Source organism: Pan troglodytes, chromosome 18, assembly GCF_028858775.2.
Source record: "Pan troglodytes isolate AG18354 chromosome 18, NHGRI_mPanTro3-v2.0_pri, whole genome shotgun sequence".
NCBI lineage: Eukaryota > Metazoa > Chordata > Mammalia > Primates > Hominidae > Pan > Pan troglodytes.
The window spans coordinates 11,737,153-11,758,117 of record NC_072416.2 but is presented as its reverse complement, the minus strand read 5'-3'; the positions used below and the strand labels follow the sequence as shown (position 1 = coordinate 11,758,117).

Sequence of the window (20,965 nt, the reverse complement as noted above, 5' to 3'; positions counted from 1 at the left end):
ACATGAAGGAAGGATGAGAAACACAAAACTAGAGAGCAAAGAGGAGACGGGGGAAACTGAGGCTGGAGGCCAGTGCAGAACCCAGAAGAGAGCCCTCGGACTCTGAGAAGGGAATCTTATCCAGCCATGCCACGACAAGCACATTTAAAGGCTAACATCTGAGTCCTCACTTCGCGCCAGGCATGGTGCTAGGCATCTTCCACACCATAACCTTGAGGGAGGGCCCCGGGAGGCAGGCCGCCAGTGGGACTGTCACCTACACCCTACTGACCCCGAAGTCCTTCTCTTCACCACCACCCTAGTTCTCGACACACCTAAGGCCCAGGAAGAGGAAAAATAGGGAGTTCCTTGTGAAAACCTAGAAAACTTCAAGCCACCTTTTATGAACTCATTCAAGAAATGTCTATACCTACCCTGTGCTGCATGCTGAGGTCCAGAGAGCCCACGTTTTCAAGCTGGCTGTGAAATCAACACAGTTGGTCACATACAACATCCTGTTCAGTGAAACAGCAAGAAGCTATGAAGTGCATTTGACATAGAAAGCTAAGAACTGCTGAGACCTGTTTCATCAGTTCTGTGTGTGTTCATTCACAAAAGGTGTGGCTGGGTAAAAGATCTTGATGGGAGAGGTATTTCTTACCACAGATCATAGTCCAGCATGTCTGAGAAACACTGAGGATGGGCAAGAGGCGAGCCTTCCTGTGCCCAGTGCAATTGTGTACGCAAACACAGTTCTATACAACATTCACATTAACCTAAGAGGCCCCAAACAGCAAACAAGAACTTCTTGGTAGTTACAAATTTCTACATACACCTTGAAATCAACATGGGCATGGTGATCTTGAGACTCACCATGGGGAAAAGAGACTGGGAGTGATTAAGCTCCTGCCCACTACACTCAAGGACAGTTTAGCAGGTGACCCCCTTTTCCCCAGGGAACTTCAGCCCTGGCACCGCCACTCCTGAGGAAGACGTATGAATGGTCTTAGAATCCTTCCCTAAAGCTCTAAGTTATAGAGGCACATACCTTGGTGGGTTTATAGAGGGCATTCAGATTATGAGTCCACAAGCAAATAGTACTGAGTGTTGAGCCCAATGGACCCACAGGTGCCAAAAGCAGCCCAGTGGTAGCTGGCTGCCCCAGGCACCCCCAAACCCTTCTTCCAGGGTCAAGCTACAAAACTCTTGTCAGCCAGCTGAGCCCTCCTTGTTGCTGAAGCTGCAGAAAACCACAGGCCTTCTGAAGCTCCCAAAGGCAATTCCACTAAGTGATGAGAGCCCCAACACTTCCAGCAGCAACTCAGAGAACATGCCCGCCAGGCCTAAAACACAAGCAAATGCTATAGCCCTCCCCAACAGCGGCCGTGCACAGCAACCACACTAGCACCCCATACTCCCTCTACTTGGGCTAAAGAGGAGTAGCTTCCTTGCTTGAGGGTTAAGTACTAGTGAAGTGAGGCAGCCTGTACTTGCCGGCCTGTGGCATCTCCTAGGAGGGCATTCAACTTCAGTTCGAAAAATTAAAATCTCTGTCACATGTGAACAAGCCCCTTCCCTGAAAACTCACCACTTGGTGTGTTACCTATCGAGGTTGCAGTGAGCTATGATCGCACCACCGCACTCCAGCCTAGGCAAGAGAGTAAAACCCTGTCTCAAAGAAAAAAGAAAGGGCTAATTTTTCTTTTTCTTTTTTTTAGACGGAGTCTTGCTCTGTCGCCAGGCTGGAGTGCAGTGGTGCAATCTTTGCTCACCGCAACCTCTCCGCCTCCCGGATTCAAGTGATTCTCCTGTCTCAGCCTCCCACGTAGCTGGGACTACAGGTGCGTGCCACCACACCCAGCTAATTTTTGTATTTTTAGTAGAGATGGGGTTTCACCATGTTGGCCAGGATGGTTTCAATCTCTTGACCTCGTGATCTGCCCGCCTCGGCCTCCCAGTGCTGGGATTACAGGCGTGAGCCACCACGCCTAGCCAAAAAGGGATAATTTTTCAATGGCATGTTAAGATAAGCTATCAGCCACATTCCAGAGTTCTCCAGGGCTCTGCTGATGGGAGAATTATAAATGGAGATGTAAATGTATCCAACTTCCAAGGAACACAAGTCACTAACATTCACATTTTTAAATTTATTTTTCTATGTTTTCTATTTATTTCACAGATGATAAAACTGAGCCCAGAGAGGCAAACTTACCTAGGTTCCCAGACCTGGTAGTAGAGTCAGCATTCAAACCCACGTGATATCAAGCAAAAAAGTCTTCCTTCATACGAGCAGGTAAAAAACAGATTAAAACTGAAAGGTCACTTCTGCCAAAGGAAGTATAAATACCCAACACTGGCTACGATGTAAGGGAACAGGCGCTCTTACTTTCTGATGGAAGTATTAACTGGTACCTTGCAGAAGGTACTTTGGCAAGACCCATCAGTATTTTATAGATGAATTTCTTTGACCCAGATAGTTCATCTGCAGAAATTTGTCATAGAGAAACTTAAAACATAGGCCAGGCGCAGTGTCTCATGCCTGTAATCCCAGCACTTGGGGAGGCCAAGGCGGGCAGATCACTTAAGGTCAGGAATTCAAGACTAGCCTGGCCAACATGGTGAAATCCCGTCTCTACTAAAAATTCAAAATTAAATTAGCTGGGCATGGTGGCGCACACCTGTAGTTATAGGCAGGAGAATCGCCTGAACCTGGGAGGCAGAGATTGCAGTGAGCTGGGATCGCACCACTGCACTCCAGCGACAGAGACTCCATCTCAAAAAACAAGAAAAAGAAAAAACTTCACTGCTGCACTACTAATTATAAAAAATCTGTAACCTGCATCAAGGCTTATCTGTACAAGGGAATACTATCCTGTCACAAGATTTCACCATATTTGAAACCCCGTATCTAACAAAAATACAAAAAATAGCCAGGTGTGGTGGCAGGCACCTGTAATCCAGCTACTCGGGAGGTGGAGGCATGAAGATTGCTTGAACCCAGGAGGCAGAGGTTGTGGTGAGCCAAGATCGTGCCACTGCACTCCAGCCTGGGTGAGAGAGTGAAACTCCATCACAAAAAAAAAAAAAAAAAAAAAAAGATTTCACCATATTAATTCTAATGTATAAAAGACCTGTATATACTATAAGCTGCTGTGTGGCTTGATTTTTGCTGTTTTAAATCTTTTTTTAAGCACTAAATAAAAAAAAAATGAGGGGCCATCGAAAACTTGACTTGCTACGTCACAGGCTACTGTCTACTGAACTTCACAAGGAGCCTGCAGATCCCATTATAGGAAGTAAAACCCGGATCTCATCCCATCAAACCCAACAGCACAACACACGGTCTGACAGCCAGCCTGGGTGCTCGGGCCTGCTCGTCTCTCAAATGCTGCCCCCACTAAAACATCACACACCTCAAATATTCCAAAGGGAGGCTAGAAGCTGGCCTTATGGGGTAAGGTCATCTAAACCATCAAAGCCGACAACTTTCCAGAAGGGGTAGCAGGTACTATAAACACTTATAACTTTAAACAAGGGGTTGCTCTGGAAGAACCTTTCTAGTCACTTTATTCCACAAATCCAGAATGTATCTCTGAAGATTCCCATCCTCACCATAACTAAATACCTCAGTCACCAATCTAATGAATGAAGTACCAGGTTACAACATGCAATGAGATTAATCTGCTGACGTAGTCACCACTAGAGGTAGTAGCCAGGCCAAAAACTCAATCATTCTGTTCATAATTTTCTAAAATTATGGCCCCATTTCAAAATCATCTCTTGGCGTCTTGCACTGGCCTCTGAGTCTGACTAGCCCTCTGGGTTGGATGTTGGCCATCCCTCTCACTATAAAGGAAGTTAGCCAGTTTTCACTGTTGAATGGAAATCTTCAGGCCCAAAGCCACAATTATTCGAGTTTAATGAGTTCCAGTAGCCCTTAGAAAAAAACATTTAGAAACCTAATTCTTTTTTAAAAGCCTAAACTTCATTTGATTGCATCAAAAAGTTATTCAGATGTGATGACCAAAACAAAACTGCAGACAAGCCCCATGGTTTTTTTGTTTTTATTCATTTTATGATTAAGGTGTTTATCACTTCTCCAGTTGGGTAAACCACATTGAAGAATCTGACTGCAGGTCTTTAGATTCAGCCAAATGCTTTCCATCAATTTTGCTCTAAAAAATATTAAACATTTTAATACTTCAGCCATGCTCAGAACGCTGCAGTCTAAGGATGAACTTCAACTTGCCCATGCCAAGTTAGGGCGACAGGAGCAGAACTAAGGAGCTATGACGTCTAAAAGAATCAGAGAATCTGGCTTAAGACGAAGAGAGGTTCTGTTCCCCAAAACTAAACTGTCTAGTTTTTAAATCCACCCTTAACTGTTCAAGAAACTGAAAAAGTCAACTTGTTTTTAAAGTACCACACAGGTATGCAATCTTCCATGATTTGTTTTGCATCTCAGCTAGCACAGGGAAACCCTTGAAAAACCTAGCTGTCAGAAGTTTTTCCTAAGAGAAATCATTACGCTTCTACTGCTGAGCTTCATGTTTATTCTGTGCGTCGGGGAAAGGAGAAAGCAATGGGACAGAGAAGGGAAAAGTTGCGACTGGGTGACAAATTCATTAGGTGCATTTGAAAGTAAATGCAATGGAAAAAAGTAACAAATGCTAAAGTTTTCTAAAAGTTTAATGAAGCCAATAAGGCATATAAATTGTGTTCTGGCAGACATTAAGACCTGCTTTCTCTTACCAAAGAAAATGGCACGTTTTATCAAAATTTGACAATTCAGAGTAAAGGGTACTGAGATTAAGCTTCAGAGCACCAACTTAAACAAAACAACCAAAAAATTGTTATCCAACGTGGAAAGAGGAACAAGAACCAAGGCATAAAGGGGAATTAAATATGTGTTCCTCCATCTCAAAATCCTTTTAGGAATAGGAGTTCTGGCCACTTGTGAGCAACACATTGCACCACCAAACCCCAATTCCAGAATCTAAATTTACGATAGAAAAACAAAGGTAACTCCAAATGCATGTCTTGTATATTCCAAAGGGAAGCTTGAAAGTATTCATAATACATAGGCTTGTCTGTTTCAGGTAAAATGACAGATTGCTATAATTCTTCCTGCTATTATAGTCAAACAAAAAATGATCCACTTTCGCAAAAGTTTAGAAATCTCTCACTTTCATTCCTAGTTTTAGTATGGAATTCACTTTTTTAAATAAGGGCTACATCTATAATGAATACAGAACTTCAATTCACACAACATTTCTAACATTCCATTCACATCCCACCCAGTCAATGAATGAATATTTATGGTTAACTCAGCAAAGTTTCTTCACAGAAAGATATTATTAAATGGCTGAAGAAATTGCAAACTTTAACAAAGTGCTGTGAGTAATTACTGGAAAAACCCTTACACTGATTTGCAATGGTCTTTTAAGGATAAAAATAGGAAGTAACTGATACTGGACTACAAGTTTGCAAGGAAACATTTTTCACTGTCCTACTTGATATATAATATAATAATATGATAGAATAAATTACAGTACCTGGCAGGCTGACATCAGTTCTTCATCTAAAAAAACACTATCATTCAGTTCAGGATATTAAAAATGAAGATGAAACATGCTCTAAAACATTGTAGCTACAAGAGGTCTTATATTTACTCAAAAGAGGAATCTATTGAGAACTTTTTATTTAGGTCTACCTAACAGCTAGAGAATCTCCATGCGATTCCATCTTTTCCAGAATGAGATTCCAAACTGAACTTTTTAGGAGAGGGATTGGAGGGACAGGGAGAGTTGGGTTTTGCTATTTTAAGTTGCAATCACATTATTAGTAGATAAAAAAGAGAGCTTTATCATCTTCCACCCATTCCAATGGAAACTGCACTAAGCAGGGACTCCATGAAAAATGTAAAATGATAGACTAGAAAACCTACCCCACCATCCATCTCCCTCTCCCTCTGACTAATACTGAACCAAAAAGGAAGCCCATTCTCAAAGTTCATGACCTCTCTACTTTAGGTCACCTCGAATGCAGTCTACATGTTTACATTGACCATAAGGAAAGTACCCCGCATGGGAAGTAGTGTTTGTCTTAAAACTGAGTACTTTAGGCCTACAGGGTTACTCTGGGGACAGTTTAATAATAATACTGCTACTTTAGAGCACTAACACACACAAAGTGAATCCAATAAAGCTCTGTGCATTGATTCAATATTTAGTATTAATTGCATGACCATCATAGCACCTCTTTACATCACACAATCACCAGAATTAGAAACTGCTTTGAAAACTAAAAACAGGGCACAGTCCAATAATTAGAATTGCACACTGTTACTATATAGAAACCAGGTGCATGGTACAGTGCAGCTGCAAAAATGGAAGCCAAATCATGTTTTTAGACAATTTTAGGAACCTGGCAATACTGTTGAAGCAAAATACTCAACACAGCAGGAAATGGACCCAAAAAAAAAAAAAGCATTCTGTAACCAAATAAACAGCTGATATTTCCTTTCCCTTTGAGAATAAATACAGTTAAGGTCACTTTTAGCCTTGGAACGGATATATGTTTGCCTATGATGATCTTGCTAACGACTACACAATATCTGATGTCCTCTGCTAGGATTATAGTTTTAAGAAAGCCATAATTACAAGAGGCATCTACTATAAATACCTAGAACTTCCTTTTATGGCAACCACTATAGAATTCACTTGTCTTAAACAGTGAACAAGGGAAGATGGCCTCATGTTTCCTTTGCAATTATAGTATATGTTGAGGATCAAGTGGCTTTCAAGCAGCATGGTGGGTGTGAAAATGTTTGCAGTTTAGATCATTCTGTTGCGTTTATGGGTTGGTGAGTCTGTAATGACATCGCCACACTGGGCTGAGGTACGCTTTCTAGTTCCACCATTGTCCAAGTGGAGTGCCATTTCTTCTGATATGAAAGTGTTCAAATCGACATCATGGAGTCCATTTCTCCTTCGACTAGCATTCGATCCACTGCTTACATGTGTAGGAGAGCCTGGGGTACTCGAACGCACGCTTATACTAGCCATTGCACCACTAAGACCTAGGAAGAAGAAAAAAGGTTTTAGAGTTGCTCAATTATGTAACCCTTTTGAAAGCAACCCACTTACTTTCCATGTTGTCACAATGTCAAAGCATGTCTGCCTATTTCCTTTATAAGGGATTACTAGTAAGCAATTAAGTTTTATTCTGGAAAAACATATCATCTGGCCTTGACATATATTTTATTGGTAATACTACCAATATCTATAATATTGGTAACTACCAATTACTAAAAGTTACTACGTGTCAACCACCGTGCTAGGTGTACAAATATCTCATTAAATCCTCCCATCTATGAGGTAGGTACTGCACAAAATTTACAGATAAGGACAGGAGACATTTGCTTTAAAGACAAGACATTTTTGGTTACCCAAAGTTACCATTCCAACAGACCCCTCTGATGAGTGTGTATGTGTGTGATGTATTCAGGAGAGCCAGAAATCACTTCCAGGCCTAGGTGGGCTTGTTCCAACATCCCCTCTAGATAAGGTGATCACATAACTTGCCACCCAAAACAGATTACTGTTGAGCCCGAAAAGAGTCACTGTTAAAATTTCTACTGGGACATGAGGTACAAAGTCAGTCTGCCCTGGACAAATCAGGCTATGTGATCACCTAAGGTCTGGAATGTATTTGGTAGATATCCTTCAGGACAGCCTCAATCATGAGCCTCTCTAATCCTTCAGGGAAGTGGGGAGGGGAGAGGGTTGTGAAGAATCCTGCTGCTTTGTTTTCAACATTAAGAGTTACTGAATCCAGGGCCAGGCACAGTGGCTCACACCTGTAATCCCAGCACTTTGGGAGGCCGGGCAGATCTCTTCAGGTCAGGAGTTCATGACCAGCCTGGCCAACATGGTGAAAACTCGTCTCTACTAAAAAATACAAAAATTAGCCCGGCATGGTGGCAGGCGCCTGTAATCCCAGCTACTCGGGAGGCTAAGGAGGAGAATCGCTTGAACCCGGGAGGCGGTGGTTGCAAAGAACCGAGACTGCACTCCAGCCTGGGTGACAAGAGCAAAACTCCGTCTCAAAAACAAAAGAGTTACTTTACTGAATCCAGAATATACCCAGCACTCATGGATACTTATTCCTTTCCTTAAACTCTTACACAGTTAAAAAGCCAAACTTACATTCCACTCCTAAACATTCAGGATAAACCTGTGAAAGGTATGAGTCAGGCCAGGGAACACCAAACACAGTGTTGCATTTTTAAAAACCTACCGTCACTGGCAGTGATCTTCTGCCTTAGGAATTTCCCCTTCCACTACTTTCGCCTCACCTAGGGATCTGTTATTGCTTGACTATCAATTAATTTTCAAAGAATAGGACTTAAAAGATTTTCAAGTAAGCTTAGAGGTTTCATTTGACAGGGGCCCATTCCTTCTAATCATGAACTCCCTAAATATGTAGTTTAAATTTGAATTTTAAGTTGAAAAGTCTCTGCCTCCTATCACAAACCTATTACATTCCCCTTGGCGTTTCCCTCCATCAAATATTCTCTGAAATGTTCTCAAATCCATGGCCTCCACTATCATCGCACATGCTGACAATGTCCTGCGGGCCACACCTCCCTTGTGAGGTGCTCAACTCCGCACTCGAGGTGCCCCCATTCCTTTCTGCACTGATCCAACCAATCCCCCTGGCTGCTCTCCCTGCAGAAGACACATCCTCCCTTCCCGCTGGTGGTCAGAGGAAATCAAACTGTCCCTCTTTAGCCTCTCAACCTTTCCAAGGCTAGTACCTATTAAAAAATAGAAGCATTAACGTGAGAATACTTCCTGTGTCAGGTACTATGTCAATTACTTCCTATGACACCTATAATATCTCCATTCTGCAGGTGAAAACCCAAGTTTAAAAGTTAATTCACCCAAGGTCAACAGGTAGTAAACAAGAGCTGGGACTCCCATCCAAGTGTAATCTATATTCCTATTCAGTTATTCTGATCCTCTTCCAAGCCTAGAGTATTTTAGCAAAAAGTGGCTTCAGGTTGGTCCTAGGGCCAGCCTGCCTCTTAGGCCTCATCTCTTTGAACAGTTTCTCTCTCTTCCCTTCCTGCTCTCTTCACTTCACCCTTAGACCGAATCCCCACTACCAACATCATGCAATTTGCAGCTCTCTGAAATAGTGAGGCCTGCAACTATCTGTCTCTTCCAACATTTGCAAATGTCTGTCTCTCCCAACATTCACTCCCTGAGTGAGCCCACCTGTTCCCCAGCACCTCCCTTATGAGGCTCCTTCCCTGGTTCTCCTACCTCTCCATTTTAGTTTCCTGCTGGCGCCTCTTTCCCCCTCCTTGAAACTGAAACTCTCCGCTCACTCCTCAGTCCCTTCGTGGGGTTCCCTTCTGCCCCTGAAAGGCTGGTGTCACCCTGGGTGATATCCTCAACCCCTACCTTACCCACACACGTTTCCCAAAACTAGACTAATGAGCTCAACGGCCCTCCCAGATTTCTAACCGCCTACTGGACATCTCAAACTCAACACCATCAAAAAGGAACTTCACTTCCTCTTCCCCAACCGGCACAAGCTTACTTTTAAAAAACAAAATAAACCAAAAAAAAATCTTGAGCTATCTTTCTACAGCATGGTACAATCAACCGTCTCTTCCTATAGAAAATATCTTTTCATCTCCATCTAATGACCTAAGCACAGTGCCTGGCACTTATGAATTCTGAAAAAGAATAATACTTCAAAGTCCTACCCCCTCATGTTGAAATCCACTGAAATCAAAGGTTCAACTGTTGATGTTTATTCACCTCTCCAACACCAGGAAATAAACCCAGGTGTTCTCTTCACTTAAATCATTGCCATCAAGTTTAAAACTCAATTATCCCCATTGTTGGCTTTTTTTTAAAGTTCTACCGCAAGACTAAACTTGAGGGGAGAGCTGTGCCTTCTTTCCTCCTAGTGTCTCAGCCTGTAACATATTACAAGGTGCCCATGTTCTTCAAAGATAACCTTTCGTACTTGTTTCATAATCCAAAAGGTAATTATAATGGCAAAATATGGGCACGTTCAGCAATAAACTGGGCTACTTCAATAATTAAAATCAAGATCCCCTTTATCATTTCAAATTATAAAAAGAATTCAACAAACCCCACCCCAATGCCCTTGTTAACATAGGAATCTCATGGCAGCACGTTTAATACCTAACAACAAATATGGAAGGCTCAAAACACTGTATCAGAAGTGGACTAGGGATTTCAAGCAAATGTTCCTTATTGTTTCAGTTGCCATTCTCCATGAAAAAGAAGATGTGTTAAACATCAATTTGGTCAATCTGAAAATTCTAGCAGCTTCTGGGAAATCATCTTTTTCTACTGGGTGTATGACCTGGGTGTTTAGCTTGATAACTTTAATGTGCAATATGATCTATGACTGACTCTCATAGCAGTGAAAATATTTTCAAAGTCTGCCTACCTAATCTTCCCCAAAAAGACTTTTCACAAGGGTCAAAAATAATTAAGATTAACAACCAAAAAATGTGCATTTTGACAGCCCAAATTTTATTTTACAAACCAATGACAGCTACTAGAAGATGCTTTAGGAAACCTTAGCTAAGCCACATAAACAATCAGACCTATACAAGTACAGAAAAATCTAAACATGCTTCAGAACTAAAAAAAAAAACAAAAACAAAAACAAAAAACAAAAAAAACCAAGTTGTACGTCCTGAGGGCATACAACTTAATTTCTACCAAAAACATACTTTTTCAAAAGGGCTATGAGAGTATCAATTGACAAAAGCAGAACAAGTAGCATGATTAGACAGAGAAGTCTTAATTGCTTAACACAAGATAAACTCAGCAGTTTTAAAGTGTCTGTATCCATTTTAAATGATTAGTCCAGGGGTGGAAAAGATGAGGATGGTTTCAACATACTTTGAAAAGGAAACTCCCACTGGAGCTAAAACAAATTTACAGTCCAGGTTATAAGAATCCAAGTTACATAGTAAATTATTAACTATTATTTTCATACCAAGTTCATGCTTAGGCAATAAGAAAATCCTGTTTGCAGCATTAATTACATGTAATTCAGTTTCCAGGCACATAGTTAGAGGTCACACACAGGCAGAGAAAGAACAAATGCCAGCCCAGTCATCTCACTGCCTCAGTCCAGCAGCCAGTGGCCCAGGACTTCATCTACACTGTCTATCTGCTTCCCAGCCACTTAAGCCCCACGAGGGAAGGCAAGGCAGCTAGCCCTGGAGGTGAGAAGACACCGTTGATCCACCAGCGCAGGTGCAGGGCCCTCTGCAGATTTGTTCCACCAGTGTATCTCCCATAGAAAATGGGATTTGAAATCACAACTTAATCAAAGTGGGTAATATCCTGACCGGGGGCCCTAAGAAACTGGCATTCTTGCATTGGAAATGAATTGCACTATTCAGATGCACAGCACTCCTTTTGCACAAAGTTGTGTTCTGAGGTGCCAGGACATCCAAGCACTTGCAGTGTCAATGTCGTGTTTAAGATGTACCAGGGGAGTTCAAACATTTAAAAAGGAATTCTACTAGGAAGATTTCAGTAATTTGAAGTAGATACCACTCCCCACCCCAATCTGTAAATTATAATACTGAATTTTTATTGAAATAAAGCACACTAAATCAAACCAATTACAAAGATACATGTGTCACACCAAGAAAACATTTTCAGTTATGCTGACAGCCCCAAATGTTTTCCATTTTTCAAAGACAGTTTGTAATGTCATGGGAAAATTGCTCACGACGTTAAAATGAAAAAAGCAAGATACAGTATCATATATGCAGTATGATCTCAACTATGAAATAACTTTAATATTTATACATTGAAAAAAAGACTAGAAGAAAATGCACCAAACATTGAACTGCAGTTAATCTCTATATAGTCGGATAACAAGATATTAATTTTTTACTTCTTGAAAACGTTCAAATTTTCCAAGAAATTCATCATAAAATCAGTGAGAAAATTGAACTTGAATGAATATCAAAACTGCTTAAACAAGGACTAGGCTGAGTAACCTGGCTTTGAGGCATGCTACATGGCCCTTTTCACTGCAATGAAAAAAAAGTCCAACAAAATTTTATCGCAGGTTCAAGACAATTTTGCATTACTGATGTTGGAAGCTTTATGTCCGACCTCCACAATTTCAGCAGCTAACATCTAATCTTAATACACAGAAAATGCCAACTTCATTGAAAACTTTAATGCTATCTTAATTGCCTTAATTGTTCTTTTCAGGGGCTGGTTTGAACAAAGGGACATAATTTACAAATTCCAGACTTCACAGAAAATTCTATTAAAGATTCTTTGAAATAATTCATTTTAAGTAATTAAGAGATTGCTTTGGTGCATTAATCTCTTACATCTTAATTTCCAAAAGGTTTTTAGACACATTTTACTTTTAAACAGCTACCAACAGTTCTGTTACTTCCAAGAAGATGCAGACTGCAACATTCAACAAGCATTCCTTAAGAATCTACTGTGTTCCCAAACACTGCTGAGAGTATGGGTTTCCACAGAGAAGAAAGGATTCTGAGAGGTGAATGTGTATAATCCGACAGGTTGGTTCTAATTAATTCTCTGCAACAGAAAACTGCAAGACGTTTCTTTCGTACTATACCATCAGGTTTTTTGTTTTGTTTTTTGAGACTGAGTTTTGCTCTTGTTGCCCAGGCTGGAGTGCAATGGCACGATCTCAGCTCACTGCAACCTCTGCCTCCCGGGTTCAGGCAATTCTCCTGCCTCAGCCTCCTGAGTAGGCAGGATTACAGGCATGCGCCACCACCCCTGACTAATTTTTGTATTTTTAGTAGAGACGGGGTTTCTCCATGTTGGTCAGGCTGGTCTCAAACTCCTGACCTCAGGTGATTCACCCGCCTTGGCCTCCCAAAGTGCTGGGATTACAGGCGTGAGCCATGCTGCCCAGCCATACCATCCATCAGTTTTAAGATACTTAACCAAAACATTTGTGCTGGGTGTCAAGACATACTTCTAAATATTTAGCCATAGTGATGGACGAGGGAGAAGAGCGACACCAAAGGGGCGAGACACAGAGCTAAATACAATTAAATTTCTTCTTAAAATGATTATCAATTGTCTAAGAAATTTTATCACGAGTGATTTGTTCTCAAAAAAATGTGGTAACTTCCTTTCTATATCACTCTGGCATGCATAGGGCCAAAGAATGTTTTGACAAACAAAGGGTACAAAAATCTGCACTTGGAGGAGGAAGAAGATCTTACTGGTTTAGGCTGCCTAAAATGAGCTTCCCTTTTCTAGGGAAAAAGTAGCAGTTTTATACTTTGGATGTGACAAATTAGTTATCTGCCTTACATTCTTCTTTGTAAAACATTCCTATCCAACCTTATACCCCTAAATCTGATTTCAAATGATTTTTTCATACGGCCCTACATCCAGTTTCTCCAAATCCAAGAATATTGTCGAGTAACTTAATGATTTAAGAGAATAAGAAGTTCCATGTAAGTCCACAGAAAGACTCAGTTGGGAAAAAAAAAAAAAAGGAGAACACAGACATGCAGCCTATTAATTCTCAAGGCGATGGACATGGTGCCTCAATCTGACTCCCTGGGTTTAGATACTTCACTGTCTACTATAATTCTATTAGGCCAGAAATTGCTTGAGAAGATTATTAGCTTTTTTGTTTCTTTAATCACCTGCCCATACTCCTAACCTCTAATAAACCCTGCTTGGTATTCACTGTGTTAAGTAAATAAAGGACAATAGTAAAGGCTGCAGAATAATAATAAGAACTCCTAACACCAAATTCACAAAGGAAGCAGAGTTTTCAAACCAAAAGGCCTCGGCAATCAACATTAAGGAGCTGCTGCTGTCTTGTAACTCACAAAGTACTGCTTAAAAAAAAAATTTTTTTTTCCTTTATGTTTTGAAATTCTTAAAGGCTAGGCTGCCTGAGCTTGCCTAAGTCCCCCCATCTTTTAAATTTGTTTTAAACATGAAAGGAACTTACAATTGGGAAGATTAAAGCCAAAAAAGGCAATGACAGTAATGGTTCCCATTGGTGCCTATTATGACACCAGACCCTGCATGCTAGAGGCCTTTGAGTCTGAAATGATGTGTAACTTTAGAGAGAGACAACTCAGGCCCAGTGGGGTTAACTCCAAGCCCTGCAGTCAAGAATGTCATCAAAATCAGTTTGGGAACTAAAACCAAGTGTCTGACTTTTATGGAACAGTCTGAATCAGGGTCAGCAACTTGCAGAGACCACCTATGATATGCTACGAGTGAAAGTGGGGCTTTGAGCAAACATACCGAGTGAAGTCTGACTTGGCATCGGGCTCCCCACCCTAGGACCCATGCCATCTTCTCACTGGGGACCCTTTCACCTAACCCCCATGATTATACCTCAGAATGAAGGCAGACTAGATTTCAATCCAACCCTTTCCAGAGATAGCACTGGGTTGGACAGGGCAACTCTGAATCGCTCCCTCCAGTGAGGAGAGAGACAATGTAACCAACTTCACTAGTCTGTCAACATGAGACAAGCTCAAGATCTTAGCAAGTAATATTTAAGTAGTCAAAGTTCTAAATGATCTGACCGCTCCAGTGTGATAGCTGCAATTTAAAATGTGACCCTTACTACTAAACAGGGAGGTAAAAAAGTATCCCAGAAGGCAAAAGCCACTGGGCCTTGAGATCCTTGGTCTATTTTTATAGTAAAATTGCCCAGGGGAAATGAGGGTACCCACAGGACCTGGAACCAACCAGCAATTCTCCTTTTCTTAAGGCAAAGAATACTTCCAGTGTCATGGTAGGGTAGGTAACCTGCCTGGGTTCTCATTTAATATAATGTCTTGTAAGTAGATCACCTTTCACCAAAGAGACTGGCTTGGAGAAGTCGAGCATGTTGCCCAAGGTTACCGAGGAAAATAGCCTATACACAAAGACTATGTACTCTTCCTAACCAGTGAACCACGGATACAGTTGGTCATTCACCTTTAAGTCTACTAATCCAGATTAGCTTATGGGGAAAACCTCAGAAAGAGATATAAAATTCACATCGTTTCTGATTAATTTTCAGAAGAAAAGCCTCAAGATCTTTCCCACCTCAACACCTAAGCCCTAGGTCTTAGTGGGGGCGATGTCTTGACAGAAATCCCACATCTAAAAATGTAAGGGCATAGTGGCTAAGGGTATGCATTTTGAGGCCAGGCACCATGGCTCATGCCAGTATTCCCAACACTTCGGAAGTTCGAGGTTGGGGTATGGCTTGCACCCATGAGTTCGAGACCAGCCTGGACAACATGGCAAAACTCCAACTCTACAGACAATAAAAAATCAAAAATAAATATATTGAAAATTAGAAATTTTTTTAATTAAAAAAAAATTTGCATTTTGGAGACAGGACTGGAGTATCTATTCTACCACTTACTAACCTGCTCCATATCTTAGCCAAGTAAGGCTTTCTTCATCAACAGTGTTAATAACCCAGGGTAGGTGTGAGGATTAAATGACAACCTCCTTAGTGTGATGCTTTTACAAAGTAAACATTGAAAGAGTAGGTTTAATGGTTATCACCCTAAGGTCCCATGGAAGTCTCAGTTGTTCTAATTCAAGATTACCATGTAGCACCCTAGGCAAACAGGTTACATTATTCCCTGATTGTAGCTATCTGGGGATTGTAATCCTCAACCCTTTCTAGAGGTTCTGGGTCCCCACTGTGTTGTATTCACTTAGCAGACCTCTGTGATAACCCCAGTGGTAAACTCAGACTACACCTATGTCAGGTTCTTTGCTGTGTTCTGTTAAAGCCAAAAAAAAAAGGACCAAGACAAGGTCCCTGCTATGTGTCCCGAGGAGAATGGAACAGTCACAGAAACAAATCAAGCAGCAGAGCAAATGCACAGTTCAGGGAGGCTACACAGATTGGGAGCCCTGAAGCAAGGCTGTGTCACAGAAGTGAGGCATGAACACGTAGGGGCTGGACTTGTCAAAGAGCACAGAGGTATTCAAGAGATAAACAGTATGGCTAGGATACCTAACCAATGGTTAAGACTGGATCATAAGGGTCTTGTAATACCATGCTGAATTTGGACTTCACTGTGTAGGCCCAGGGAAACTTTAAACCATGAAGTGACAAGACCAGAAAGATCACTCCAATGGTCTCATGAAAGATGGACTGGCGACAACAGCTCAGGACTGGAAAGTGAGAGCTGAAACATTAGGCCAAGAGCCCAGGATCACCTCCTCCAGAGGGGCTGCCCTGAGCACCATACAGCCGGGCTGTGCTGTGAAACATCCCTTTCCGCTCTCAGAAGACCTTCCATATACCACATTCATGACGTGAATAGAAATTATCCAAATCCATATTTGCCTCAACAGAAAAAGGAATCGCTCTATGTTTATGTATTTCCAGAGACAGCACCGACTCTGCCATATAGAGAATGTGCTGAATGGCTCAATGGCTCAATGAGTCATTCTGCTGTTGGGGCAGAAGAATGAGTCCAACCTGAAACTTCATCTGAGATAAATGCCTGTGGGACACTTTGGAGATGTACACCGGAGGACAGTGGAACATGCCGTCTGGCAGTCAGGAGAGAAGGTCTAAACGAGAGGTCCAGATTTGGAAGTGAAGACGTGGGAAACGTAATCTAGGGCAGTGACAGGGCCTGAGGACAGGTCAGGCAGGCCAATGTGGCAGAAGAGAAGCCAAGGTAAGGAGAAGCTCTAGAAAAGGGATGAACAGAAGACCAATGAGAATGGCAGGCAGAGATCCACAAAGTGATCCAGAAGATTCCTGGTCTCAAGTATGCGTTTACATAAAAACGAGTTACCAGTTGTTAGTATTAATTCAACTCTTGGGAAATTTATAATGTTATTTTATAACATTATTATAGGATAACAAAGCAAGACAGAAATCAATGTAGCACATGCATGTTTATCTCTTTAATTCCTCTGTGAATCTAACATACAGATGACTAGGTCCCATAGGACACAGGAAAAAAAGCAACATGTTGCAAACAAGTGTCAAAATAAAGCACTGAATTAGTCTTTAAGCCTTGCTAACCACTAATTGAAGTAGCTTTGATAAAAACTATTTGAGGCCAGCACAGTGGCTCACACCTGCAATCCCACCACTTATGGGCAAGCAGTGAGGCTAAGGCAGATCACTTGAGGTCAGGAGTTCAAGACCAGCTTCGCCAACATGGTGAAACCCCATCTCTACTACAAATACAAAAATTAGCTAGGCGTGGTGGCAGGCGCCTATAATCCCAGCTACTCGGGAGACTGAGGCACGAGAATCACTTGAACCCAGGAGGCGGAAGTCGCAGTGAGCACTGCACTCCAGCCTGGGCTATAGAGCGAGACTCAGTCTCAAAACAAACAAACAAAAAAACTTATTTGATAACCATAAATTGATATGCCTTACTTCTTTTTCTTTAAATAGGAAGAGGGTTTCACCATGTTGGCCAGGGTGGTCTCAAACTCCTGACCTCAAGTGATCCACCCACCTTGGCCTCCCAAAGTGCCGGCATTATAGGTGTGAGCCACAGCACCCGGCCAATTGATATACTTTTCATTAAAGCTGTTTACATTAGTCTCTCCCACTAAACTGGGTTCCCAGGCTTACAAGGGCAATGACTGGGGATCTCATTCATTGTCATACTCTGTCTACATGAAATATTCAGCAGGTATCAAGTCTGCCATTTTCCTTTAAATTAAGAACACAGTTATTTGGTTGGGCTGTATTTGATGGGGGTAGGGGTAAGGAAGGGGAAAAAAACTGAGGGAAAACTGTCCTCTCTTAAATACATAGGACATGAAGAGGAACTGAGTTTGCTTTCATTATAAACTCAAGCCTGCCTCAAAATACCAAATTCTTTTCCCATGTCCTTGTGCTTGCCAAACGCATGAATTTAGACTTACCCACAATGTAAAACTCCAAAACCTTCAATTTGGCCTAACTTAGAATTCATAAATTTGGCTAAGCAAATAATATGCAAGACTAAATTCTGACATTGTATTTACCCTAACTATGGTGTTTCCAAATACATTTTAAAAGAGCACCTTAACAGTTTTCACTTCAGACAAATCAGATAATAAGGACACCCAGTTAAAGTCACTAATCTATGTTACTAGTTAATAATGGCCCTAGTACTAGAACCATTCAAATTACTTTCTTTAAATATTCAAATTAAACTACCATTCTCCTTAATACGCTGATGTTCTCACAAACCAGTAGAGCACAACTCAGTATAATTTAAGTTTCTGTAGATTCTTTCAAGGGGCCCTATTACTTCACCACAACACTGTCTTAACCACATGAATTAGAGGTATGAACCCTAAGAGTAAGAATGCATTCAGTCTCCAATCTATACTGGATTAGTGCCACATTATAAATTTATTGAAGGTAAAGATCATTTTTTTTCCTACACAAAGCCTTATATTTAAGTTTCAAAGCCTCACAACTTAAACATGTGAAAATTATAAACAGTCCCTTCAACTGTATCATTACTTAAAACTCCCAAAGTTCAGGAAAACAATAAATCACAGGTGGAACAGATTCAATATGAGAAAATGTAGCGGGAGTTGGAGAATACAGTTTTTCGAGGGCAGAGGGGGCTGGCTTGCCCTTTTTACTATTATGTACACTACTACTACGTTAAGATAACAAGCATGGTTTTTATGTTTCTTAAAACTATCTTCTAAAATATAACAGTAAAATACAGTAAAAAGATACCTTAAGAGAAGCATGGAATGAGCCACAACCCTCTTAATAAAGGAAGAAAATCACAATACTTAAGGAGAGACAACTGCATCAAATATTACCGTGCACTAAAATTAATCTAACAAACTATGTACACCTCTAGTTAATTGTTTTCCCAAACTTTAGGGGGAAAGATGTGAAACTCTCTAATTCAGCATAAACAGATCAATCCCATTTTTGCCTGAGCTTCCAAAGTTCTGACAGCCTAACTACTCCACTGTGTCAGGAACAGTGTGCAGTCTTAAAGTACTGCATCCACACAACCTGAACTTTCCTGCAATTCATGTTTTTGTTTTTAATTGTCCTAAACACTATCAAGGGAAAAAACAACATTGGGGTTTCAGGAAAGAACTACGGTTTGCCAGAGAGAACAAGATCTCCACAGGTATTATAAAGTCTCAATGATTCAACGTCTATAAAGTTTCTTTATATGCCACTATTTCTTAGTACCTTACCAGGTTACTTTGTTTTAGATGACCTGTACTATGGCCCAAAAATGTTAACTTTCAACAAGACTCATGGCCAGGCGCAGTGGCTCACACCTGTAATCCCAACACTTTGGGAGGCCGAGGTGGGCGGATCACCTGAGGTTGGGAGTTCGAGACTGGCCTGACCAACACGGTGAAACCCTGTCTCTAAAAAATTAGCCGGCCTGGTGGCACATGCCTGTAATCCCAGCTACTCGGGAGGCTGACGCAGGAGAATCGCTTGAACCCAGAGGCAGAGGTCGCGGTGAGCCAATATCGCGCCAATGCACTCCAGCCTGGGCCACAAGAGCCAAACTCCGTCTCCAAAAAAAAAAAAGAGAAAGAAAAAAAAGGATTCATGACCTAATTACTTCTACCTGCTTAACCATCTGCGTGATCCCTCTTTCCATCATGGTTTCAAGCAAGTCTTATTATTCTGTTGCTTTTTTTCCCACAGCAGTATTAAATGCTGTCACACAGGTTAACTCTCCCAGCTCTATTTGGAAGTCTGTATTAGACAGCAACAAGCAACAACAGACTTATCACTGACTACATTTCCCGGGCTTCTCCAGCAATACTAAAATCCCTTAGCCGAGAGTGCCTTCTTATGACAGGTCTGGCCTGGGGAGATAGTGATCCACCTGTCCACTGGCTGCACTCTGCTGGTCCCACCTCTTAAAGTGCAAGGGACCTGAGGGACGACAGGCAGAAGGTCGAGTCTTACATCCATCCTCTCCCACCATCTACAGCAAACCAAGTAAGAAAGGTGTCAAGGGAGGTCCCAAGTCCCATGAGAACTAACCCAACAATTTCCCACCTTACTTGCCTGTCATGGACCATTAGAAATAGAACAGAATTCTTAAGACACAAGAACTTCCTCTTTGACTTCAGAAGAGGAAAAAAGCACGTACAACACGTAAGTGTAAAGCGATAAATTCTAATCAACGCTGCAGAAAGATATGTCATTTTAACACCAATAAGCTCAAACTAACTTTCTAAAAACATTTTCTAGGATGGGTTAGCTGACAGAAATCGCCCATATAAAGTTCTTAGCTTACATTCTATTAAACATTTCTAGAGCAAGCTGTTTACTGTAAGACAAAAAACAGTATATCTGGACCTAAACCTAACCGTGAAAAATGGGTCCACAGGCACCCTCTTAACCATTTTTCCAAAGAAATATGTTTAAACGGCTTTACCATGCAGAGCTATGGCTTCCCGGAAGGGTTGCAAATCAGTCTCTACAGATGAGCTAGTTTCCGTTGAAGTAGCTCGGTTAGGGGACACTACAGTCAGTCTTGGGGGAGCTCTAGAGTTTCGTGGTGGAGGAACTTTTCCACACAGGAAGCTGATCAAATCTTCTCGACGAATAGTTCTTCTGCGTTTTTTAACCCAAGCCAACACATCCTTATTGCGTCGCTGATAGCCAATCTGAATTCCAATATCAAAACTTCGTTGATGGGTATCCACGCTTTCTGTTAGAAAAAAAGAAAAAGAGAAAACATGTATCATGATCATTAGAGCCCGTATTCCCTTCTAAAGAAAACCATTTTACAATTTAACCAAAGTGAATACCATGATGTGGCCTCTGAGCCCATCAGTAATATAAACTGAAATGATTTCAGTCATAATGAAAATGTTATATGTAACATTTAATCTTAATGGTCTAAATTCAGTGTTTACTTATCACAGTCCTGGAGCTTGTCTTGTTA

General features: G+C 41.3%; 1 protein-coding gene across 1 annotated transcript in view; it reads right to left on the bottom strand.

Moving 5' to 3' along the window:
- Positions 1-4,029: 4,029 nt before the first annotated feature.
- Positions 4,030-20,965, bottom strand: part of HAPSTR1 (HUWE1 associated protein modifying stress responses) — a 28,063-nt gene continuing 11,127 nt past the window's right edge. Inside the window, exons 3-4 of the mRNA XM_016929391.4 lie at positions 20,453-20,728; positions 4,030-7,060 (exon numbers count right to left, since the gene is read on the bottom strand). Coding sequence (XP_016784880.1) covers positions 6,816-7,060; positions 20,453-20,728 — 521 coding nt within the window. The 3' untranslated portion in view covers positions 4,030-6,815. The remainder of the gene's footprint in view (positions 7,061-20,452; positions 20,729-20,965) is intronic.